This window comes from Adiantum capillus-veneris, chromosome 13 (assembly GCF_014529385.1).
Source record: "Adiantum capillus-veneris isolate H3 chromosome 13, ASM1452938v2, whole genome shotgun sequence".
Classification (NCBI taxonomy): Eukaryota; Viridiplantae; Streptophyta; class Polypodiopsida; order Polypodiales; family Pteridaceae; genus Adiantum; species Adiantum capillus-veneris.
In genome coordinates, this window is record NC_140943.1 from 800,616 (window position 1) to 824,268 (window position 23,653).

The following is a 23,653-nucleotide window of genomic DNA, read 5'->3' on the forward strand; positions in this document are numbered from 1 at the left end:
GAGGGACTTTCAGCTACATCACTACAAGATGAACCAATCGATGTTGAATTATTCAAGAATATGAAAACAGATGGGAAAGATCCAGTGGCAAGATGTGTATGATTTTCTCTACTTTGGAAGATTTCCAGAGGATTGGTCCTAATCCAACAAGAAGGCACTCCGTTGGGCTATCTCGAGTCTTTGTAGTCATCGAGCTATTGCTCCTATTGTAATGAAGCTCTATTTTAATCCAGCACTCAATGTCAATTGTACTTCTATATCATTATCTGAATATATTAGCTCCACTACATTGTGTTCAACATCTGACTTTGTACTTTTAGTTCAATTTATATATGGTTTCCTTATGCTCAACTGAAATTTGAATCTGTTGTCTCTCTATTTGATCTGACATCTGACTTTGAATTTCCAACCTGGAATACCTATTAGAGTGACCAATTCATTCTAGCAACACAATCACTTCTCCATTGCTACTACATATATCAGTCCAAGAATTGATTGTGCATTTTCATTTCACTTACATCACGACTTTTGGTGTCAAACTTCTCCTTTTTCAACACATGGCCAGGCTTCACTTTGCTTATGCGTTTCTTCAAAGCAATTAAATTAGCAAGAAAGCATTTATATCCTTCGACTTCATCTTCAAGTTGTATCAAGCGTGTTGTTTACATCTCAAGTTCCCTCTTGAGAAACTCTTTCTCAGCAACAATTCTCCATTGCAAGTACACAAAGGACTTTTGGACCACATCTTCACCTTGCTTGTTTATGGTCTCTTGTAACAATACCAAGTACGACATAATCATGGTTTCTGATGTCGTTGATGGACTTGTTGGGTTGCTATCTCCATCTTTATGAGATTTATGATCATTTTTCACAATGGTTGCGGACCTTATTGAAGAAGAAGAACCCTTGCGAATATCGGAAGAGATTGTATGCAAAACAAGCTAGTTTCTTTGAACCTATTCACTTTAGAAATGATGCTGCAAAACAGGCCACCATTACAAGAATCACGAGGCGAGCTTCCGAGGCCTTGTGTGGTGCATGTGTGGAGAGAAAGCCGTAGTGCGAGACAGGGAAGAACATGAAGAGAAGCTTCGGATGCGTGTGGTGAGACAGAGATTGGAAATTTACGCGCACCCGTTCAAGTTCATCTTTAATGGAAAACTCATTTGATAGTTTGTATAGCCCAAATTGGCCTTAGAACAGACCCTGCAGCTACACACACGTGTTGTATAGAAACCCCGATAAAGAAGATGGCGTTGCTTCCTTGTCATCAACAAACGCACTTGCTGCTGGCACCGCAGTACCGTCCTAAAGCATTGTTCCATTCTCGCGCCTTTTTTCTTGCTTTTCCACGCTCATTTGAAGCGAGCAGGGGAACGTATAGACCCTTGTTGGTGCGGGCAGAGAGAAGAAGGCGAGTTACGGCCATGGCAAGCAAGCGCGGAGACGTCAGGGTCTTTGAGGGGCTGCAAGAGTTGGCCACGAGCCTTGCCGACTACATCGCAGAGGTATCTGATGTGGCTGTGAAGGAGAGGGGGGCCTTCTCCGTTGCCCTTTCTGGGGGTTCCCTCATCAGCACAATGAGGTCTCTCTCTCTCTCTCTCTCTCTCTCTCTCTCTCTCTCTCTCGATCCATCCCCTGCAAGAAGGAGCTTCCTCTACTAACATGCATACCCCTTTTGTTTTTCTCTTTCGATACTTTCAGCAAGCTCTGTGAACCTCCTTACCTTAAGACCATCGACTGGTCCAAATGGCATGTCTTCTGGGCTGATGAGCGCGTTGTGCCTCGCAATCACCAAGATAGCAATTATAAGCTCGCCAAAGATGGCCTCCTTTCCAAAGTACGCTTTTGTTGACTCTGTGAGAGAGAGAGAGAGAGAGAGAGGTTAAAAAATATGGCCTATGAGATCAAACAAAGTAGTTAGTACATACAATTAACCTGTCTCCTCGTATAAGAGAAATTGCAAAACCAGCCTAAAGCTAAAGTTTAAAATCCTGCCATCCAAATGTACATCCATAGCTTCCTCTTGCTACTTTAGATTTGTACACATCATGTACATGCTCTCCGGCAAGTAGTTGTCACATGGTGTGCCTAACAAGAGGAGTGACATTTGTGGGAAGCAATGGTTAATATTATTTGGTACGGCACATATGGTGGACACGGTTCATTATTCTTGATTCTGGATAGTGGTGCCTCTCGACACATTACACCTTCGAAGGATCTTTTATCCAACATGCGGCGACACTGCGTTACCATTTTTATTGGCGACAAATCTGGAATTCCTATTACAACGAGGGATCTATGGAGTTGATTCCCGATGACAGAGGAGGTATGCATCTCCCAAGGTACTTTATGCTCCGAAGCTGGGATTTCATCTTATGTTTGTGTACGAGGTGTGCAAGCTTGGCATGGAGGTGATTTTTATAGAAGATGCGGTATCTATTCGGGATTGTGAATCCGGCAAGGAGATCAGAGGGGGCTTAGTGAAGAACGGACTCTACATGCTCCATGCTCTTTCTTTAGCAACAAGGATACCTACAAGTGATCTTTGGCATTACAGATTTGGTCATTTGAACAATGATGCTTTTTGGCTTGCTTTTGGTGAGCAGATGCTTACAGGCTTACTAGGTGTTGGGAGTAAGCATGGCAAATGCATTACTTGTATTCGTGGAAGCAACGTCGAGAATCTATTAAAATTTAAGAGGCTTGCTACACGCCAAGCCATTGCCGCCTTGGAGTTGGTTCACATCGACCTTTGTGGACCTATGCAGATTCCTCCCTTGGCAAGCTCTCTATTTCATGTTGCTCGTAGACGATTTGAGCTGCTTTATTTGGGTATATTTTCTACAGCACAAGTATGAGGCATTTGGCCTCTTCAAGAATTGACGTTCTCTTGTGGAGAAGGAAATCAATCAAGTGTTGAAGACTATTCGATGGGACAAAGGTGGGGAGTTTATTTTCAAAGCATTCATTCAATTTTGTGTGGACAATGGTGTCAAGCGAGAGCTTGCGAATACCGGATCCCCTTTAGAGAATGGAGTTGCGTAGTGGAAGAATAGGATAGTGGTAGAAATGACACGGGCCATGCTTGAGTATTGAGGTTTGCCACAGCCTTTATGGGCAGAGGCAATTGCGACGGCAATTCATACCATAAACGATCTCCAACTTCTTCAGTTCCAAGCTGTCACGATTGTGTGACTATGTTGTAGTATTACATCTACTCCTAGTTGCAGAAATGCAAAGTGCCATGCCAAGGAGAACTCCTACGCTTGGATAGTCACGACCCTTCACTCAAGAGACGTGCCTCTTCGCCAAAAGCCACACTCCTTCGACGACTGATACACCTCTTCGCTCTATGGGTGCGACTCTTCGCCGAAAGGATGTGTCTTTACGTCTAAAGTCGCGTCTCTTCACCATGAGATGTGTCTTTTCATTTGTCTCTTCGTCTCGTATATAAGGAGCCTATTGTACTCGGTTTCAAGCAATCATTCAATCAATTAAATACAGAGTCTTCTGAGTCTTGTTTCTGAGTTCAGTTTAAGTTTCTTAAGTCTTAATCATGAGTTTAAGTACTTAATTAAGGATTAGTACCTAAAATCCTCACAGTGGTATCAGAGCAAAATTTTTTCCCGGACCCGAAGGTTGTGAGCCTCGCACCCTCGTCGCTACCCTATCCTCCCTTCTCTCCCTTACCGGAGTTGTATGGAAGCCGGCGTTCGGTGGTACACAAGGAGGTAATTCTATTTTCCCTCTATCTGTAACACAAATTATACAGATATTGAATGGCATGGCATACCCACAAAGTGTTGCGGAAATTATGTGCTAGAGATCGATTCACGCACCTCTTTGGCGGGGGATGTCTCTTCGTCTCGGTTCCATGCCCCTTGATGTGAGCGGACCCCACCTCTTGCGGCTGGCTGCACCTCGCACCTCTTCGCTGGCAGAAATTTGCCCCAAGGAACATACCCTCTTGGCGTCTCCATAGTGTGCAGCGTTTCCTTCAGAGTGGCAGCGTTTCAGCGTTTTAGTTCTTACCTGGGAATTTTTATGTTGGCAGCCAACCTCTGTTTCGCTTTGCAGATTACCTTATTAAAATTTTAAAAAATTGGCCAACCAACTCGCTGCAGTGTGGACACCAAAGGTTGAATAAAAAAAAAAAAACCAAAACCCAACGCTGCATCATGAAACTCTTGTGTAGCCACTGTCCTGTACCTAAGCAACAAGCTCTTGCGTAGCCACTACATTGACCCGTATCTGATGGCTACTATCGGCTGCTACCCATGCGTTGGAGTAGCCTTCAGCTATTGCAGGGCACAAACTTACCTTGTGTTTTCACCCCTTTTTGGCATCGTACGAACATGCTCGTGTTGATGCATCTGTAGTGCAGCCTCTCACAATGGCTCCAATAACCACATTCAGCCAGCAAGCCCTCTTGTTCGCACTCACACGCTTGCGAGATTCTCTTAGTGGGTGAAAGCATGTCAACATGTCGTGCTTTTTGTGCTAGTGAGCAGTTTTAAGTTAGCACATCTTCAAAAAGTTGGGCGTCCGGTAATTTTTTTACAAATAATATCAAAATTTGTCGGAGGCTGTACATTTGGATTCCTTGTTTCAAGTGCTTTCTATTGATATATCATATGTCATAGATCTTGGAGATGTAGCTCAAGTTATTGTACTAGCTAGCATATGTCAAAATTGTGCTAGTTAGCATTGTCCGGGACATGAAAAAGCATGACAGGTTAACATGCTTTCACCTTAGTACAAGTGCAATGTACGTGCAATGGACGATCTTCCTGAGGAGATCCTGCTAGAGATAGACTCTGGTCCTGCTCCTCAACGTCTTCAAGATCCATTACCAACACCAGATGCAGACCCCATCTAGCAGGAGTATTGTGGGTATGTGACATCGTCACGCCACACAGTTTCAATTACTCGCGCTGAGCAATCACATGGCCAAATCACAAGATGGCGACGACAATATTTTACCAGAGGACCCGATAGCAGTTTTCAAAGAGCAGATGGCAGCACTTTCAACAAGCCTCGCATCGACTCACTCGCTTGGATCAAATGTAGATGCAACCCTCTTCACGAAGTCACCCTACTGCTTCTCGAACTATTCATGCTGCTTATCCGCCATCTTCTTCTGAAGCTTCAATGGTTGACCAGGAAGAACCGCTCAAACCAAAGGTTTTCGAGCCCAAATTTTCTCACCCAAAGCATGGTTTCTCAGAGACAACTAGACACAAAGTACCTTCGTGCGAGCATCAAAAGTTTCAGCATGAATTCTTGGAAATGTTGTTGTTCTAAGCAACCAACTTCTTATTGGAATCGTCAGCAACAGAAGCAGCAATATGAAGCTTCCAAAGGATCATCAGCAATATCAAGATGCGCTTATTTACTGGCACATATATCCGACCCTAGTCGAGTATTGGGTCGTGAATGCCGCGATGTTGGACAAGTTCCCCCTCGTAAGCCATGCCCTACATTTAAATCTTTCTTGTCTGATGGTGGTACAATTGAAGATTTATTGATCCTTTCCTTGTGCAAGAGGATTCTTTAGAGGTCTAAGAGGCAATAATTCCCTCAACTTCCCCCTTGTCAATTGGAAGCCTTAATACCCGGTGAAACAGCTGAAGAACCAGAAGATTCTGGTTCTTGTGTGACAACGGACAAGCACAAGACCCCTTCTATGGCCGTGATCCAGGTAGAAAAAGTTGCCTCATCACCGCCCTTGTGGAATACAGTCTTTGTTCTGAACAGATACCAAATGCAGTGGTGAATGATAATTCTTCAAACTTGAAGATACCAGTCCTTACCTTCAGTGGTACAAAGGATAAAACAGATGCAGACTCTTGCAGCATGACTTCAATCGTTGCAATTGAATCTTTGGGTACAATTTGTTCCAGTGATAAACCTTTACAGCTGGATATACCTCCAAACACTACTCTGTCTCAGTCTACGACATCCCTTCAAGAGGATTTTACTGTTCCAAATAAACCAATGGAATACCTTGCAGATTTTCAACCAATGGTCATCACTCAACAAAAAACTCGAGTCAATTTACCAATAGTTTCACTCGAAGCAGATAAAGATTCAATCTTTTCTTGAACAAAGCTCGAAATTACAAATGACTTTGACAAAGACACTAATCAAGTTGCAGATATGATGAGTTTTAAGCAGAGTTACCAGGGAACGGACATTTCGGGCCTTGGAACGCCGGAACGGCGTTCCGGCTGGAAACTGTCACCGGAACGGGACGACCGGAACGGGCTGTAACTGGACGGAACGGACCGGAACGGCCCCAACGGCCATAAACGGCAGTTTTTGAAATTGAAAAAAATGACTGTTAGGCAGCCAACGACCATTTTCAGCAGTCAAAAAAGTATATAATGCCTCCCTCCTCCCCCATTCTTCACACACTCATCAAGCCTCAAGGCCCATTCTCCCTTGCTTGAGCCTTGCTCTCAACTCTCAAGCCAAGCTCATTCTCCCTAGCTTGCTCTCAACTCTCAAGCCATAGTGTGGCGCTGCGGCATGCCTCAAGGCTCAAGCTCTCAACCTCTCTCTCTCTTGGGCTAACTTCTAAGTTCTAACCCTCAACTTTCAAGGCTCAAGGCTCAAGCTCTCACGGAATCAAGCGGCAAGCCTCTCTCTCTCAATCCCTCTCTCTCTCTCAAAGTTCAAGATCAAGCTCTCTCTTTCACGGATAATCCATCATCCATGGCCTCTTCTTCTCGTTCAACCCCCTCCGTTCATGCAGGCAACACTCAAAAGGCGAAGGAATGGTCGTGGTGGGATGAAGTGACCTCGGAGGGCACCTTGTCGGCGGCGGGAGGTTCTCGTGCATGGGGATGCAAGCTATGCTCTTACACGCGGAAAGGGGGGCATGACAAAGTGAGGGCACACTTTCTTCGAGTGCCGGGACATGAGGTGAAATTTTGTGCCAACGTAACCATCGAGAAGAGGAAGGAGCTTGAGGAAAAGGATCGGCAATTCAACCATAAAGCCAAGCCGGCACGCAAAGGTATTGATCCAAAGACCCTCATTTTCCCTTCTTCGTCTCTACCCGGTGTAGGTGTTGGTGCATCTTCAAAAGGTCCAATTCGTCGCCAAAAGACCCTTGCCACCTCTTGGGACCCAAAGAAGAAGGAAGAGGTGGATGCGGCCGTGGCCCGATTCTTCTATCACGACCATATCCCATTTGTCGCAATGAGGTATGTTCATTGTTTTATGATTCATCAATCTTCTCTCTCATTTCTTCCGTTATCGTCGTTTTCACTTTTTTGATACTAACCTCTTCTATGTTTGATCGAAATAGGTCGGAGTATTGGAAAGTCATGGTGCAACGGATAGGAGAGTGTGGCACCGGCTATGTGCCGCCATCTTCAGAGGCTCTCCGAACCACCTTTCTCGATCGAGAGAAGGCTATCGTGGAGCAAGCAACCCTCAACATTCAGCGTCTTTGGGCAAAACATGGCGTTTCCCTCATTGTTGACGGGTGGAGCGATACAAGGAAGAGATCTATCCATGGTCTCGTCGCATACTCCAGTGGAGAGATGTACTTTGTGCACTCTCATGATGCCACTGAGAGTGGCAAGTCCGTCGATGTCCTCTCTGCAGAGTGGACAGCGGCCATAGAAACCATCGGTGAGCAACATGTGGTGGCCTTTGTCACAGATGGGGAGGCATCAAACAGGGCAGCAGCAGCTATCATAGAGGGCCACTATCCGCATGTGAGTGTGCTTTTGCATGGCACACTGCTTGAACAACCTTCTAAAAGACATCGGCAAGCTAGACTGGATTGCTCCAGTCATTGCTGATGCAGTGAAGATGGTTACTTTCATCAACAATCACAACTTGGTTTGGAGTGAGTACCTCAAGAGGTCGGGCGGCAAAGTGCTTCTTAAGTATTCAGATACCCGCTTTGCATTCAACTTTCTTCTTGTACGCAGGCTGTCTGAATGTCAAAATGCGGTCCGACAGGTCTTCATCAGTGATGAGTTCACCACCTCCCCCTATGCAAAGACAGTTGCAGGGATTTTGTGCAAGGATAAGGCAGAGGATCTTGAGTTCTGGAAGGAGCTCAAGAGTCTAGATGCACAGGTAAAACCGGTGGTTCATTTGCTTCGAGTTCTGGATGGCATGGATCCTTGCATTGGCAAGATTTATGAGGCAATGGACCGCATGATTGAGCAGCTTGCACAGCTTGAGCCGAACGCAGAGTGATATGAGGAGATCCATGCGCTTTGCAGCTCGAGGTGGAATTCATATGCCTCTCCTTTACACGGGGCAGCGTACATGGTGGATCCAGAGTTCCAAGGTGCAGGGCAAGAGACAGTTAGGGAAGTCATGAACCAATTTACAGAGATCTTAAACAAGATGGTTCTAGACAGAGATGGGCGACGCATTGTCAGAGATCAGCTGAGACAGTACAGAGAGATGCGGGGGTCATTTGGCAGTCCAGATGCTCAGATTGATCGCAGGAAAATAGGTTCAGTGCTTTGGTGGGAGGACTATGGCTATGATGGCCCTGAGCTTCAGAGATTGGCGATCCGTATTCTCAGCCAGTCAGTTAGTACCTCATGCTTGGAGCAATTGTGGAGTACCTTTAGCCACATTGCTTCCAAGAAGAGAAATCGGCTTGGAGTGGAGAAGGCTAATGATCTTGTCTTCGTCAGCGCAAATTTGAAAATGCTTTGCAAGAGTACAGACAAACAGACAGATCCTTTTACACAGTGGGAGATGGAGCAAGAGGCTTCTCAGGCGGGTGGAGATGTACATCCACCAACACCAAGTACTTCATCTGTGGCTGAGATCGAGCCGGACCTAGACCTCGATGATGAGGAATGGGAGGATGTGCATGATTTACAGCCGGCTACTACGGATTGGGAGGCCTCTCAGGCTAGTGGCTCTTGAGTCTTGAGTCTTTGCCATTTATCCACCTTTTTGTATGGCTGCTTGAGCCTTGCCCTCTTTGCCATTTGTAGCTACTAGCATCTTTATGGTATTTGTCACCTTCAGTCTTTTGGTATTGTGGTCACTGAAGTTTGGTTTGAACTTTGCCCCCCTTTGGTTTTTTTGTAGCACCTTGGCCGCTGGCGACCCTTGAGGCTTGTTACTATGTCAGCCATAATTAATTCCAAAGTGTTATCTCTGACTACTACTCTTGCAATTATTTGAGAGCATTGTGTATGTACTATGGGCATTGTGTTTGCTCATTGTTGTTCATCTGGCTATGTTGTTCATCTGGCTATGTACTCTGGGCGCCTCACATCCCAATCAAGTCATAATAAGGTTAAATAGTCTTCGAATCGTGTTTTTTGTGGGTATTAGAGTCAAAGGACTCTAATACTACTTGTATTCAAACACATAACGCAAAAAAAATAAAAATTTGGGTGCTTTTTTAGCCTGCCGTTCCGCGCCGTTCCCGTTCCCCCGTTCCGCAGGGAGGCCCGTCGTCGTTCCCGTTCCGCGTTCCGGGTAACTCTGGTTTTAAGTTTGGCGAAATAGACATGGTCAATAACAGTGCCATGACATGGGACTTGACAGTTAGAGCTTTGGATGCAAAAGCACTACAAAAAATACATTTCCTTCTCTTGGAGTTTTCTTCATCTACGTTGGGTTTTATTTAAAGAGGGAGGGAATGTCACGATTGTGACTATGTTGCAGTATTACATCTACTCCTAGTTGTAGATACGCAAAGTGCCATGCCAAGGAGAACCCGTACACTTGGATGGTCACGACCCTTCGCTCAAGAGACGTGCCTCTTCGCCAAAAGCCACACCCCTTCGCTCTATGGGTGCGACTCTTTGTCCAATGGTTGCAGCTCTTCGCTAAAAGGATGTGTCTTTACGTCTAAAGTCGCGTCTCTGCACCATGAGATGTGTCTTTTCATTTGTGTCTCTTCGTCTCCTATATAAGGAGCCTATTGTCTCAGTTTCAAGCAATCATTCAATCAATCAAACACAGAGTCTTCTGAGTCTTGTTTCTGAGTTCAGTTCAAGTTTCTTAAGTTTTAATCATTAGTTTAAGTATTTAATTAAGGATTAGTACCTAGAATCCTCACACAGGCAAGACCATGTTCAAGTTTCTTAAGTCGTAATCATGAGTTTAAGTATTTAATTAAGGATTAGTACCTAGAATCCTCACACAGGCAAGATCAACTACCTCATTTTTGTGCTAATTTTTCCGATTTAATGCTTCTTTTAGTGCTAGGCTTCATTATGGCCGAGTCTGCCCTTGATCTCCGGAGTCATGACAGAAACTCAGCACACTGAACTTTGTGTTGATGTATGCTCATGTGTGTGTGCGTCTGGTGTGTGTTGTGTTGGGGAGCATATGTGAGTACCTAGTTCTACACCCACTATTGGGCACTGACGACGTTAGTGGGGATGTCGTGGTATTTAGTCAATACTATGCATGATGGAGCTGATGGTTATATTGTCTTGTGGGTGACTACCATGGGTCTATACCTTGCACTTTCTTTCAAGGGTGAATCTGGGCTTATCCTGGATTCATCTAGGTATATAAGACCATGTTCGAAGCTTATTTTGGTAAGAAGTGCGACGTCTCCCATTTTCGGATCTTTGGAAGTGATGCATATGTCCATGTACAGGAGGAGCAGAGGGGAAAGTTTGACCCCAAGTCCAGGAGAATGGTTGTTGTCTGGTTGTTGTCGGCTACAATACTCTTTCAAAGGGATATCGTGTCACGTGACACATCCAACCCTATGTGTCCCTGGACAAGCTACATCACGACAAGGGTTCAGTCAGTCCAGTAAGTCTAGATTTAGAAGTGTTCTGGCACTTTTGTGAGTCTGTTCGCAGACCGAGCATGCCCAGGTACTTAGTGTAGATGCATATCCTCTGGTTGCACACATCATGATCATAAGCATTCCCATTAGAATCCATCAGAATCCTTCAGGGGAAATTTCCAATGCATTTAGCCTATTTTCCCTATTTTTGACATTTTTCACTTAATATTTTAAAGTGACTTTTGTTGAAAAGTAGGTAGGGCAAATTGAGTAAGTTTGTATATAAGAAAACCTAGACTAGCACTATTTGGCAGAAGAGGCAGCATGAGCACTCGCTCAACAGGCAACTTCTCAACAGAACCCCAAGCTCTAGTGTTTTTGCTTCACAAGCATAAAGCTAGCGTTTTGGATCAGGTCAGCCTTGACGTGTTGGTGCACAACAGATCAGCCCTGGCGCCATCGCTACATAGCAGATCAGCCTAGCGTTTTGCATTTGCAGAACAACCGGGGACAGATTTGCAGATTTTCAGCCCTAGCGTTTTTGCATCTGCATCATAACCCAACGTTTTGCAGATTCACCGACCACGACGGAACATCAAGAAACCTCAGTGTTTTCAGTTTTCAGCCCTTAGATCGGTCTCGCCATCCCCGTTGTCGTCATCGATCTAGCCTAGACTTGCATCAGTCACATGCATCCACTTTGTACCAGTTTGTGCAATCAATAGTAGACCACTCTCGTCGACGAGAGTGGGGCTTTCGGAGGGGGGTTTTACAACGTCTCTGGTGTCATATTTCTCTTGTCTCTCTATCTCTCAGTCTCATACACTTACACACACAGTGTTCATTCATTTGTTTGTGATCATTGCACTCTCATTAAGAACGGAAGGCTCTCCCTTCTATAAGAACAAAAAGGAACCTTGAGCACAGTTCGGAGCACTCATCTTGAGCAAAGTTCAAACATTCATTCCGTTGCACCTTACATTGGTATCAGAGCTTTGGCAGTGTTCTGTATCACTCAAGGAAAGAACCACAATAATTTTTTTTGCTTGTTGCGGTCGCACAAACCCAAGTTCGCTTGGGCGTGTCGATTCCTAATCGTGTTTTTGAAGAGTGACAGAAATCCCAAGAAAGAAGGGCTTGTCGAGTCTCTCCTTGTGCCTCTTTTCACTCATTGAGAGCGGACCGTGCACTTAACGGCCGGCCAATTGACGTGAGGTGGGAAAAAGCAACCTTGGTGTGAGCGCAAGGCCGCCAAGGGGTGCGCCAGCAGAAAAGAGCAGAACTCGGGTGAAGAGAAGATCCTTCTCGAACACAGATTGCAAGCGAAAGAAGAACCTCAAGAACCTCAAGACCCTCGAGAACCCCCAGAACCAAGACCCACAAGAACCCAAGTTCCTCGTGAACTTAAGAACACAAGAACCCACAAGAACCCAAGTCTTCAGTGGATGGTCATCACTCGAAGCAGAATGGATACTTTGCTTGGAGGTGATGAGCATGAGAGAGGCGAAGAAGAATTTTCCCCACCAGGAGGTTTTTCCGACCCTCCCCCTTCCCCATCTACGCCAAGGATTGCACTAACTCCTATGGAGGAGTTGGAGCACATGTTTATGGATATGAAGTTAGAACGCGAAGCAAGAAGAGTAGAAAGAATGGCTGAAATGGATCACAGACGCAGAAAGAAAAGCAGAAAGAGAAGTAGAAAGAAAGGCAGCCATAGAGCGTGAGCATGAACAAGCGCGACACATGCAAGAGTTGTCGCGACTCTTTTCTCAAGTGCAGGCACAAATGCAAGAGATTCGGGAAAAGGAGACTCTCTCACTCCCCTCTTCTCCCAAGCATGACACACAGGATTTGAATGATAATAATGAGCATGATGATTTGGATGACATTGACAAGCATGATGATTTGCATGATCAAGATGTGATTTCTCACAAGCATGATGATTTGCATGATGATCAAGATGTGATTTCTTGATCATCTTAGTCGTATTGCGGACATGCAGACTTCACATTGTGAAGTTTTCGTCCGAGTTACGACCAGTTGATATTGTGCTAATTCTTTCTATCTTTTGTGGTGCGTATGCCCTATCAACTACCTCATTTTTGTGCTAATTTTTCCGATTTAATGCTTCTTTTAGTGCTAGGCTTCATTATGGCTGAGTCTGCCCTTGATCTCCGGAGTCATGACAGAAACTCAGCACGGTGAACTTTGTGTTGATGTATGCTCATGTGTGTGTGTGTGTGTGTGTGGTGTGTGTTGTGTTGGGGAGCATATGTTAGTACCTAGTTCTACACCCACTATTGGGCACTGACGACGTTAGTGGGGATGTCGTGGTATTTAGTCAATACTATGCATGATGGAGCTGATGGTTATATTGTCTTGTGGGTGACTACCATGGGTCTATACCTTGCACTTTCTTTCAAGGGTGAATCTGGGCTTATCCTGGATTCATCTAGGTATATATATGTGATTTCTCACAAGCATGATGAGTTGCGCGAAGATGATGTGATTGTTCACAAGGATGATGTGTTAGTTGATGCTTTTTCTAGCGAAGCTAACCTGGTTGCAGATTCGATCAATCACGAAGGATCGATCTTGGCTTTCGAGCCTAGGTCCAAAGAACCATTACAGGAAGTACTATGTGTTCGAATGATTCGCCAACACGCATTGTACGAGTGTTTCATTCGTGATCGTTTTCTGTATTTTCGTCAGCGTCTTTATGTGATCCCTTTTACTAGGCATGACATATTGTTCGTTGAGCACGTTTCACTCATGAATGAGCACGAATGTATGCGAATTGTTCATGAAAAGCTGAAAAGTATGCATTCAAGGAAGTCACATTCCATGTCTCTTCCTTGGCACGACACATTTGTAGAAAGAGCACATGAAGATGTGAGGAGGGGCGATCAGCCCCCCATGACTACCATAACAGAAGACCCAATACAAATGCCAATCACTCACTATGGAAGTGGGTATCCCCCTCGCCCTATAAATAGGTGCCCAAGGGGAGGTAGGGCAAAGCTTGATAAAAATCCCCACAACCCAACAAGAAAATGATATATGGAAATATATGAGCGCGCCCGAACAAAAGTGGGCAGCCGGCCCGGAGTGGGCTGTCGGACGGTGATGCAGTCTAAATGCATATGCAAAGGGTGGCCAGCGCGGAGGCACACTAGCCGTACATGCATGCCCATGATCTGTGAAGCAGTAGAGTGGTGTAAGTCTAACACCCCGTCTCAGTGTCACGTGCACATCTAACCCTATGTGCATGTGGACAAGCTACTTCAGGTCTAGGATTCAGGTCAGCTTAGGAAGTGTTCTGACACCTTTATGAGCCTGTGCGCAGGCCGTGCATGTCCAGGCACTTAAGAGTAGTTGTATATCCTCTGGCTGCACATAGCATGATCATCAACATGACATTCAGTATCCATCGTGAGCATTTTACAGTGCACAAAATTTATTTTCTCAATCTACTCATCTTTCACTTATCATTTAATAAGTGACTTTTGTTGGAAAACTGGGTAGGGCAAATTTGCTAAGTCACTATATAAGAAACCTAGCGCTAACACTTTCTGGCAGAAGAGGCAGAAGAAGTTCCAGCAACTTGCAGTGCACCTTCTCAGCAAGACCGATAGGAGGCCCTAGTGTTTCCAGCCAACAGATTGAGCATAGCGTTTTCAGGTTGCAGATCAACCTTGGCGTTTTTGCTGCAGACCACTTGGCGTTTTTCAGTTATAGACCTTGCCTAGTGTTTTGCAGTTTCCGGCGTCAGATCAGCCCTAGTGGATCAGCGTTTTCAGTTTTCAGCACTTAGACACCGCAAATTCAGCCCCTAGCCTTGCAGATCTCACCTACCCGCAGCAGATCCTCGCCGTAATGTCGAGTCAGCCAGGGTTTTCTATCCGAAGATTTCAGTATCTGCGTTTTCAACGCATCGTCCTCGTGTCATCGCCATCGCCGTCCTCGCCGACACAGTGTCAGAATTCAACAAAAAGTTAGCATTTGCAGATTTCAGCCCTAGCGTTTTCAGATTTAAAGCCCGTCCTCGTCGTCGTCATCATTGTGGGCGACATCGTCGGCAAGTCCATTGCATCTAGACCATTGTACCAGATTTGTGCAATCAATAGCATAGACCTCTCTCGCCATAGAGAGGAGGGCCCTTAGAGAAGGGTTTGAGAATCGTGTGGTGTCGTATTCTCTCTCTCTCTCTCTCTCTCTCTCTCTCTCTCTCTCTCTCTCAATCTCCGCACCTTTATTCACAGTAGCATTCACTTTGTTTGTGATCATTGCACTCTCTCACTAAAGGAACGGAAGGCTCTCCCTTCCGTAAGTAAAAGGAACCCTTGAGCACAGTTCGGAGCACTCATCTTGAGCAAAGTCAACATTAACTTCCGTTGCACCTTACATTGGTATCAGAGCTTTGGTAGTGTTCTGTATCACTCAAGGAAAGAACGACAAGAATTTTTTTGCTTGTTGCGGTCACACATAACCCAAGTCCACTTGGGCATGTCGATTCCTAATCGTGTTTTTGAAGAATGACAGGTAACCCAAGAAAGAAGGGCTTGCCCAACCTCCCCGTGTTCCTCTTTTCACTCATTGAGAGCGGACTGTGCACTTAGCGGCCGGCCACTCGACGTGAGGTGGGAAAAAGCAACTTTGGTGTGGGCGCAAGGTTGCCAAAGGGTGCGTCCGTAGGAAAGTCGAGCTCGGGTAAGAGAAAAGCCTTCTTAAACACCGAGTGCAAGCTACAGAACCTCAAGACGTCAAGAACTCAAGAACCTCAAGAGCTCAAGACCTCAAGAATCTCAAGAACCCAAGAACCTCAAGAACCCAAGTTCCTCGCGAACTTAAGTACCCAAGATCTCAGTGTATAGTCATCACTCCGAAGCGGAATGGATACTTTGCGTGAAGGTGATGAACATGGAGGTGGTGACAAAGAATTTTCCCCACCGGGAGGTTTTTCCGACCCTCCCCCTTTCTCATCTACGCCACGGGTTGTACCAAATCCTATGGAGGCTTTGGTCAAGTCGATGATGGACATGATGTTACAACAAGAGGCGTAACGCGTTGCCTTGGATCGCGAGCGCGAAGAAAGAAAGGTAGACTTGGATCGCGAGTGCGAAGAAAGAAAGGTAGCCTTGGAGCGTGAGCGTGAGCAAGTGCGCTTGGCGGCTTGTAAGGTGCAACGGAATGAATGTTGTATTTTCTCAAGATTAGTGATCTTTATTTGCTCAAGGTTCCTTTTAGTTCTTAGGGAAGGAGAGAGCCTTCCGTCTTTATGGAGAGTGCTATGATCACGAACAAAGTGAGTGGATATTGTGCGTGCAAGTGAATGAGACTGAGAGAAGGAGAGAGAAGAGATACGACACCCGAGAGTTTGTAAAACCCTCCTCCGAAGGTCCCACTCTCATCGGCGAGTGGTCTACTTTGATTTCACAAAGGTGTACAATGCGAATGCAATGGATTGATGCAACTTGGACTATGCCGATGACGACGACGACGACTTGATGGTTGAAATCTGAGATCTTCTGATCGCTGAATTTCGGGACTGTTTCGGTGGCTGAAAATGACTGTTTTGGCTGCGTTTTTATGGCTGAAAATGGGGGAACATCTGCAACCATCTTGGGGCTGATCTACTGTTGTCCATAGGGCTGAAAACGCTGTGGTCTGATGCGGTAAAGGCTGAGAATTAAAAACGCTGGCTGAATCTGTCCCTTGCCAAAAACGCTAGCTTGTTGAAGGTCCAAAAACGCCAATGGGCTGAAGTGGGAAAAACGCTAGCAAGGCTTGAATCTGCTGGCGACAACGGGCACTTGCAGTCACTAGGGTGCTGGGTACTGCTGCCGAGGCGGTGACTGCCAAGACAGGAAACGCTAGGGATGCTTGAGTGTAGGCGAGGATGGAAAAGCCAAAAACGCCAGGGTTCTGGGGGGTACTGCTGAGAAGTGCCTGTTGAGCGGGAAGCTCCTGTTGCCTCTTCTGCCAGAAAGTGCTAACTTGGGTTTGCTTATATATTAACTTAGCAAAATTGCCCTACCTACTTTTGTTGGAAAGTCACTTAAAAATAATAAGTGAAAATACCAATAAATAGGAAAATAGGCTAAATGCACTGGAAAATTCCCCTAACTGATGCTAATGGATTCTGATGGGAATTCCGATGATCATGTTGTGTGCAACCGGAGGATATGCATCTATGCTAAGTGACTGGGCATGCACGGTCTACGAATAGACTCACAAAAGTGCCAGATCACTGTTAATCTAGACTTGACTGGACTGACTGAACCCTGTTGTGGTGTAGCTTGTCCACGGACACATAGGGTTGGGATATGTCATGTGACACGGCCGAAGAAAGAAAGGCAGCTATTGACCTTGAGCGTGAGCAAGCACGCGAAGTTCAACGCATAGCGGCCGAAGACAGACGAGAGGCCTTGGAATTAGAACGTGAGGCGCAGAGAGTTGGTCCTACAGGTACTCACCTCGAAGTCCGAGCCACTCAAGGACGTGGGCGAATCATCAGGTAGCACAAGTCGAGAAGCGGATTCCAACAACCTCGTCATTGAGAAGTTCACGTTCAGTAAGTATGATGGTAAGATGGCTGCTAATGTTATTCATTCTTGGTTGCATCAATTTAATGCTTACTTTGCGACAACTAAGAAAACAAGAAATAGCAAAGTTTTGACGGCAGTCATGTATCTTGCCGATGATGCCATCTATTGGTATCACGCATGGTAAGAGGCACAGTTGACCGCGCACCTAGAGGAAGCCGAAGAAGGCGTGCCCCTTTCCTTCAATTGGGCCGACTTCCAAGACAAGCTCAAGGCGGGGTTTATGCCACCTCAGTACTTTGCGCGGTTGAAAGAAGATTGACGTAATCTAAAGCAAAATGGTATGCCAGTCATGTCTTTCTCTAACCGTGTTTTGCAGCTCGGCACCCAATTACGCAAATCGGATGATGAGCGCAAAGAGGCATTCCTTTATAGATTGGACGAGTATATCAAGTTTGATGTCGAAGTACTCGATCCAATAGATCCCAACAAGGCGGTAGCGATTGCTCTCGCACAGGAGATGAAGCACCACAAAGGAAAGCCTAAGGAGAACAAGTCTTCTCACAGTACCTCTCAGATTCCTTAGAACGGTAAGAATGGTAAGAACGGTAACTCTTCTGGACAATCTTCCTCTAATCCTTCGGAAAAGAACTCTCAAAATGAAATTAAGAGTAAAGCTAACTCACCTGCTAAACCTAAGCTCACCAAAGCTGCACAAGGAATTATAGGAAGATACAGAACGTCAAAGGACCAAGTCATGTATGCTAAGGAAGGTAGATGTTATCAATGTCACACTAAGGGTCACATGTAAGGTGCAGCGGAAGTGAATGTTGAACTTTGCTCAAGATGAGTGCTCCGAACTGTGCAAGGTTCCTTTTACTTACGGAAGGGAGAGCCTTCCGTTCCTTTAGTGAGAGAGTGCAAATGATCACAAACAAAGTGGTAAAACACTGTGAATGAAGGTGCTGAGACTGAGAGATAGAGAGAGAAGAATACCACACCAGAATGTTGTCAAACCCTCCTTCAAAGGTCCCACTCTCTATGGCGAGAGCGGTCTACTATTGATTGCACAAATCTCTACAATGCTTTGGACTTGCCGACGATGTCGACGATGATGAGGACGACGACGAGACGGCTAAAATCTGAAAATGCTAAGGGTTGAAATCTGCAAATCTTTATCTGTTGAATTCTGACTCTATGTCGGTGACGATGTCGGTGGCGACGATGCAACGACGATGCGCTGAAAACGCAGATCTTGAAATCTGCGTTTCCCGGGCTGAATTTGCCAAACTCGATGGATTTGACCGTGTGGCGAGGATCTGCTGCGGGAAGGTGAGATCTGCGAGGTTTGTGTTGCTAATTGGACTATTTTCTTATTTTTAATGATTAAATCTCTTTTTTAGGATATTTTATTATGTGCACTAAGAACTGTAAAAAAGATTGTAGCTACAAGAATTGCCATCAGGAACGGACAACTCTGATGTGTCATTTGATGGGTGACGGTAAACATTGCGAAGGAGTTTCCGTAAGTTCGGTGGAAAGGGCCGGGTTACGAGTGCCTCTGATTCGCCACATGATGGGTGACGGGTGCATCAGTAAGGGGGCATTCCGTAGGCTAAGGAGGAAATCCGAACTGAGTAAGAAAATACGCGTAAGAACGCAAGCACAAGAATAAAGATGGGTTCAATGAAGCTTTTTACGAAAAGCAGGAACAGTCGCGGGAGGGCAGATGTTTTCCCGCGAGGAGTCTGTGTCTGCATTGCATCTGTGCCGTGTCTTGCACCCGAGGACGCCTGGAATGTGTTCGTGTAGCATTGTTTTCACTAACTGAGTGAGTTTTTTAAGTTTGAACAGGTTCACACTTTATTTTATAAAGTGGCCAGTCACTTTTAAGTGACCAGCCCTTTTATTAATAAAATAAAGCAAGCAAGGCTCTTAAAAAAAAGCCAGCGCTAAAAGCTAACGCAGGGGGGCTGAAATTGCGATCTCTCTCTCTCCTCTCTCTAGGAGCGCCAGGCTCTGCTTTTTGGGCCTCTATTCCCGCCGGGTGCCAGACCCTATAAAAGGGTAAGCAAGCATTCCAGTTTTCAACATGTCGGAAGCAGCAGGAAGTGCTAGCCCTGGGATTCTGGAGTAGAGGCTGGCGACGGAAATTGCAAGTGCTCGCGTGACGATTGAGTACGGAGGTCGATTCTCCGAGCAAGGAGCGACAGGTATAAGGTGTTGATACGCATTGAGAATTGTTGCTTTGTGTGGTTTGTTTTGCAGGAATCTCCCGTCTTACGGGAAGGCCCTTAACGGGAAGTACGGCTTCACGCCTAAGTCCCTTACGGGAAAGTACGGCTTCACGCCTAAGTCCCTTACGGGAAGGAACGGCCTTGTGCCCAAGCCCTTTACGGGAAAGCACGACCTTTGGGTCTAAGATTACAGAACGGAGGGGTTTCCTCGGGTTCTCGTTCTTGTAAAAGAATTCTCCCTGAATAAAAGAATACTCTTAACGGGGGGGGGGGGGGGGGACCAGCCCATCTTCTGGTCCCCAATACTGTGTCGATCTTCTCCCTTCTCTCATGTTTGCAAAGTATTATAATTTTCAGATTTTCTAAGTGCTCGTGTATGCCCCCGTTTTGTGACAGTGGTATCAGAGCTCGGACTCCTCTCTTTCTCTGCAAAGAAGGACGATTCCGGGAAGAACGGGAAGAACCATGTTGAGCCAAGGGAGAAGCGTTGAAGAGGAGCTTCAACAAGTGCAAGCTCAACTTGCGGAGTTGCAACAAATCTTACTGTTGCCAGACGTCCAAAAGCTTTTGGGCGGAATGAAGAAAACGAATGGAACTGATGCAGCCAAGCATCCAGACAACACTGTTGGCGTGAGACCACAGGAGGCAAGAGAAGCAGAACGTGCAGAGGGGTACAAAGGATCTACGGATCGGAATGAACGGCCTACTTCAAGGAAAGGCCAGGAAAAAGCGCTCTCTTTGCTAGACGAGAGCAAGGACATCTCTATCTCATCTCCATCTTACTCTCCTGATTATACTTCTACTTCTCGATCATCTTGTCAGAAGATGGAAGCCGCTACTACTGCCACTACCCTACATCAACCTAAAGATAAGCCTCGATTCAAGAAGCACGGTCGCAAGTCTCAACATCACATGAGAGTCTTCAAATCGGGTGACAAGGACATCAAGTTCGAAACCTACAACGGACGGAGAGACATCTCCAAAGCACTGTCCTTCATCAGACAGTTTGAAGCCGCCTTTACCAATGGGCACTTCACAGAAAGATCCAAATTACGCCATGTGGGGATACACCTCAAGGAAACGGCCAGTAATTGGTGGTTAGCCAAGATTCTGGAAGGTTCTCAGGCCAGAACTTGGGAGAGCTTCAAATCTGAATTTTATGAACAATTTCTTCCGCCTGACTTTGAGCAGGACATACGGAAGGAATGGGACTGGCTTGCCCAGAAGGAACATGAAAGAGTAACGACCTATGTATACAAGTATTGGTCGGTTCTTCTGAAGGTCACTCCCTTCATGAAGATTGCCGACGAGGAAAAGAAACGAAAGTTCGAAGCGGATCTCCAACCGCAGCTTCGAAAGAGTATGAAGGTGTATCCGTATGATACTCTTCAGAGGATGATGGAGTCAGCAATCATTGCTGTGGATTTGCACTCAACTGGGACGCCCAGAAAGATGGAGCATAGCACTTACCGTGCAAGACAAAGAGGGGTCTACGATGACCATGGGGGCCAAGGAAGAAAACGTCCTCCATCTAGGGACGATGATCATTCTAAGAAGCCAGAGGGCACTGGCAAGCGAACTAAGTATCTTTCTCCTACCCAACTTCAAACTTTTAGAGAGGAAGGAAGATGCTTCTACTGTGGCGAGAAAGGACATATGAAACCGGACTGCCCGCTAAAGCAGCAACGGCAAGAGCAAGCCTCTACGAGGCAAGAGAAAGCAAGGAAGGAACCCGTACCACCAAGCTCGAACTCAATTCTAGATGTTCAAGGAAACACAGAAACGGAGAAAGGGAAGCGTCAACTTCTGAAGGGCTGGGGGTCTTTGAACAACCAGCGAGTACTGATTCTTTATGATCCAGGATCCACGGATGACTTCATCTCACTGGATACTGCAGAACGTTTGTGCCTCACACCGGCTCAGCTTGGCACACCGGTTACATCCGGATCGGCATTCGAGGGGTTGACAACCAATGCAACTCCCGTGCAAGGACAGCTCAATCTTCGGATTGGCGAGTACAAGGACCGTGAATCATTTTTGATGGCACCCATCGAGGGATGTGATATCATCTTGGGTATGCCAGGGCACTTCCACATGACACCTATTCCCGATTATGTGGAAAAGACCCTCACTTTTGATCATGGGGGTAAGAAAATAAAGATTCAAGCTGATGCAGGAGATTGGCAGCTCCCAATTGTAAGCCATATCTCCATTAAGAAAGAAATGAAGAAGTGTGTTTCTGCTTACTTGATTTTTGCAAAGGATAAAACTAGTAGGGACTCTCTCTAGTGTGGAAATTAAGCGTCTTCAATTTATTGAAAAGTACAAGGATTGTTTCACGGAAACACTTCCTGATGAACTCCCTCCGGTACGCCCGGAAGATCACCGCATAGATCTCATACCGGGTAGCTCGCCTCCCAATCAACCCCCTTATCGGGTAAGTCTTGCTTAGCAAGAGGAAATTTTGAAGCAAGTCAACGAGCTTCTAGAGAAAGGGTTAGTACGGCCAAGTGCTTCACCCTACTGCTCTCCAGTTCTACTGGTGCAGAAGAAAGATGGCACGTTTCGAATGTGCATAGACTATCGGTCTTTAAACAAGATCACAATCAAGAATCGCTTTCCGATCCCTTGGATTGATGATATACTTGATAAGTTGCAGGGTGCGAGTGTCTTTAGTCGCATAGACTTAAAGAGTGGGTATCATCAGATACGGATCGCCCCTGAGGATGTCCATAAGACTGCTTTTCGCACAACCTTTGGACTATATGAATTCTTGGTAATGCCTTTCGGCTTGACCAATGCTCCTGCGACGTTCAATCGCATGATGGACCGCATTTTCAGCCCGTATCGAGCTTTTACGGGAGTATTCTTTGACGATATACTCATCTTCTCTAAGTCAAAAGAGGAACATCGGAAGCACTTGGACTTAGTGTTTCAAGAATTGCGAAAGCATGAGTTGCATGTGAATGCAAAGAAGAGCGAGTTCTTTCTCTCTGAGATACACTATCTCGGCCATATAGTCTCCCACAATAAAGTGAGTATTGATCCTGCCAAGATCCGAGTGGTAGAAGATTGGCCTATTCCCACTATGGTACTGATCACCAGAGTTTGCGGTATTTTCTTACGCAAAGGAAACTATTTGAGAAGCAGATGAGGGGGCAAACTTTTTGTCTATGTTTCACTTCCAGATCCTTCACACGGCTAGGAGTAGGAATGTAGTCGCAGACGCACTGTCTAGGCGGCCAAGGGTGAACGCTATCACTTCGGTGTATCACCAAGAATTAGAAGAACTACCGGATTTATATCCGAATGATCCAGACTTCTCCACCGTTTGGGGAAAGCTACATCGTGGAGAGAATGAGTTTCCCTATTCCATTCGGGACGGTTATCTCTACCACCATCAGGCCATATGTGTGGCGGAACCATTAAGAAAGAAGATCATGGATGAAGCACACGCTTCGCCTTATGCGGGTCATCGCGGTATTCTCCCTACGACCTTAGCAATGGAAAGATATTTCTTTTGGCCTAGCCTTAAAGCAGACATTGATAAGTATGTCAGGGAATGCTTGGTTTGCCAAAAAGTGAAGTATGATCGGCATCAGACGCCTGGGTTGCTACAACCTTTGCCTGTGCCTAATGAACCTTGGGAAAGTATTGCCATGGACTTCATCATGGACCTCCCTAGAACTCAGGCTGGAAATGACGCGATCTGGACCATTGTGGACAGGTTTAGCAAGCAAGCACACTTTATACCAGTCAAGAAAACGATCAAAGCAGATCATATGGCTAGGGTCTTCCTGGCACAGATCTTTAAGCATCATGGAATGCCTAAGTCAATTGTGAGTGATCGAGATCCTCGCATGACAGGAAATTTTTGGCGTGCCTTGATGGATAATCTTGGTACAAAGCTGAATTTTTCATCTGCCTACCATCCTCAAACGGACGGGCAAAGTGAGATAGCCAATTCCACAGTATTGGATATGTTAAAAGCTTATGTGTCAGACCGGCAATCTGACTGGGAGAATTGCCTCTCATCGAGTATGCGTATAACAATACCATACACTCATCGACGGGGAAAGCACCTTTTGAGATTCTTTATGGTAAGCCTTTGCTTCCAC

At 45.8% G+C, this 23,653-nt stretch overlaps 2 protein-coding genes across 2 annotated transcripts in view; both read left to right on the plus strand.

The window, feature by feature from the left end:
- The first annotated feature begins 1,104 nt into the window (after positions 1-1,104).
- The window catches only part of PGL1 (6-phosphogluconolactonase 1), a 61,709-nt gene continuing 39,160 nt past the window's right edge, over positions 1,105-23,653 (plus strand). Inside the window, exons 1-2 of the mRNA XM_086526307.1 lie at positions 1,105-1,585; positions 1,705-1,840. Of these exons, the coding sequence (XP_086382433.1) occupies positions 1,251-1,585; positions 1,705-1,840 (471 nt within the window). The 5' untranslated portion in view covers positions 1,105-1,250. The remainder of the gene's footprint in view (positions 1,586-1,704; positions 1,841-23,653) is intronic.
- On the plus strand, positions 3,634-9,128 carry LOC147443496 (uncharacterized). Its single transcript, XM_086526306.1, has 2 exons — positions 3,634-7,214; positions 7,319-9,128. Exons 1-2 carry the CDS (start codon positions 6,721-6,723, stop codon positions 7,818-7,820), a joined length of 996 nt encoding a protein of 331 aa, XP_086382432.1. The 5' UTR covers positions 3,634-6,720; the 3' UTR covers positions 7,821-9,128.

Excerpts from the sequence above, each read along its gene's own strand:
- LOC147443496 (XM_086526306.1), top strand. The coding sequence starts at position 6,721 with ATGGCCTCTTCTTCTCGTTCAACCCCCTCCGTTCATGCAGGCAACACT. Across the intron at positions 7,215-7,318 it reads ATCCCATTTGTCGCAATGAG|GTCGGAGTATTGGAAAGTCA; the intron begins GTATGTTCATTG and ends TGATCGAAATAG.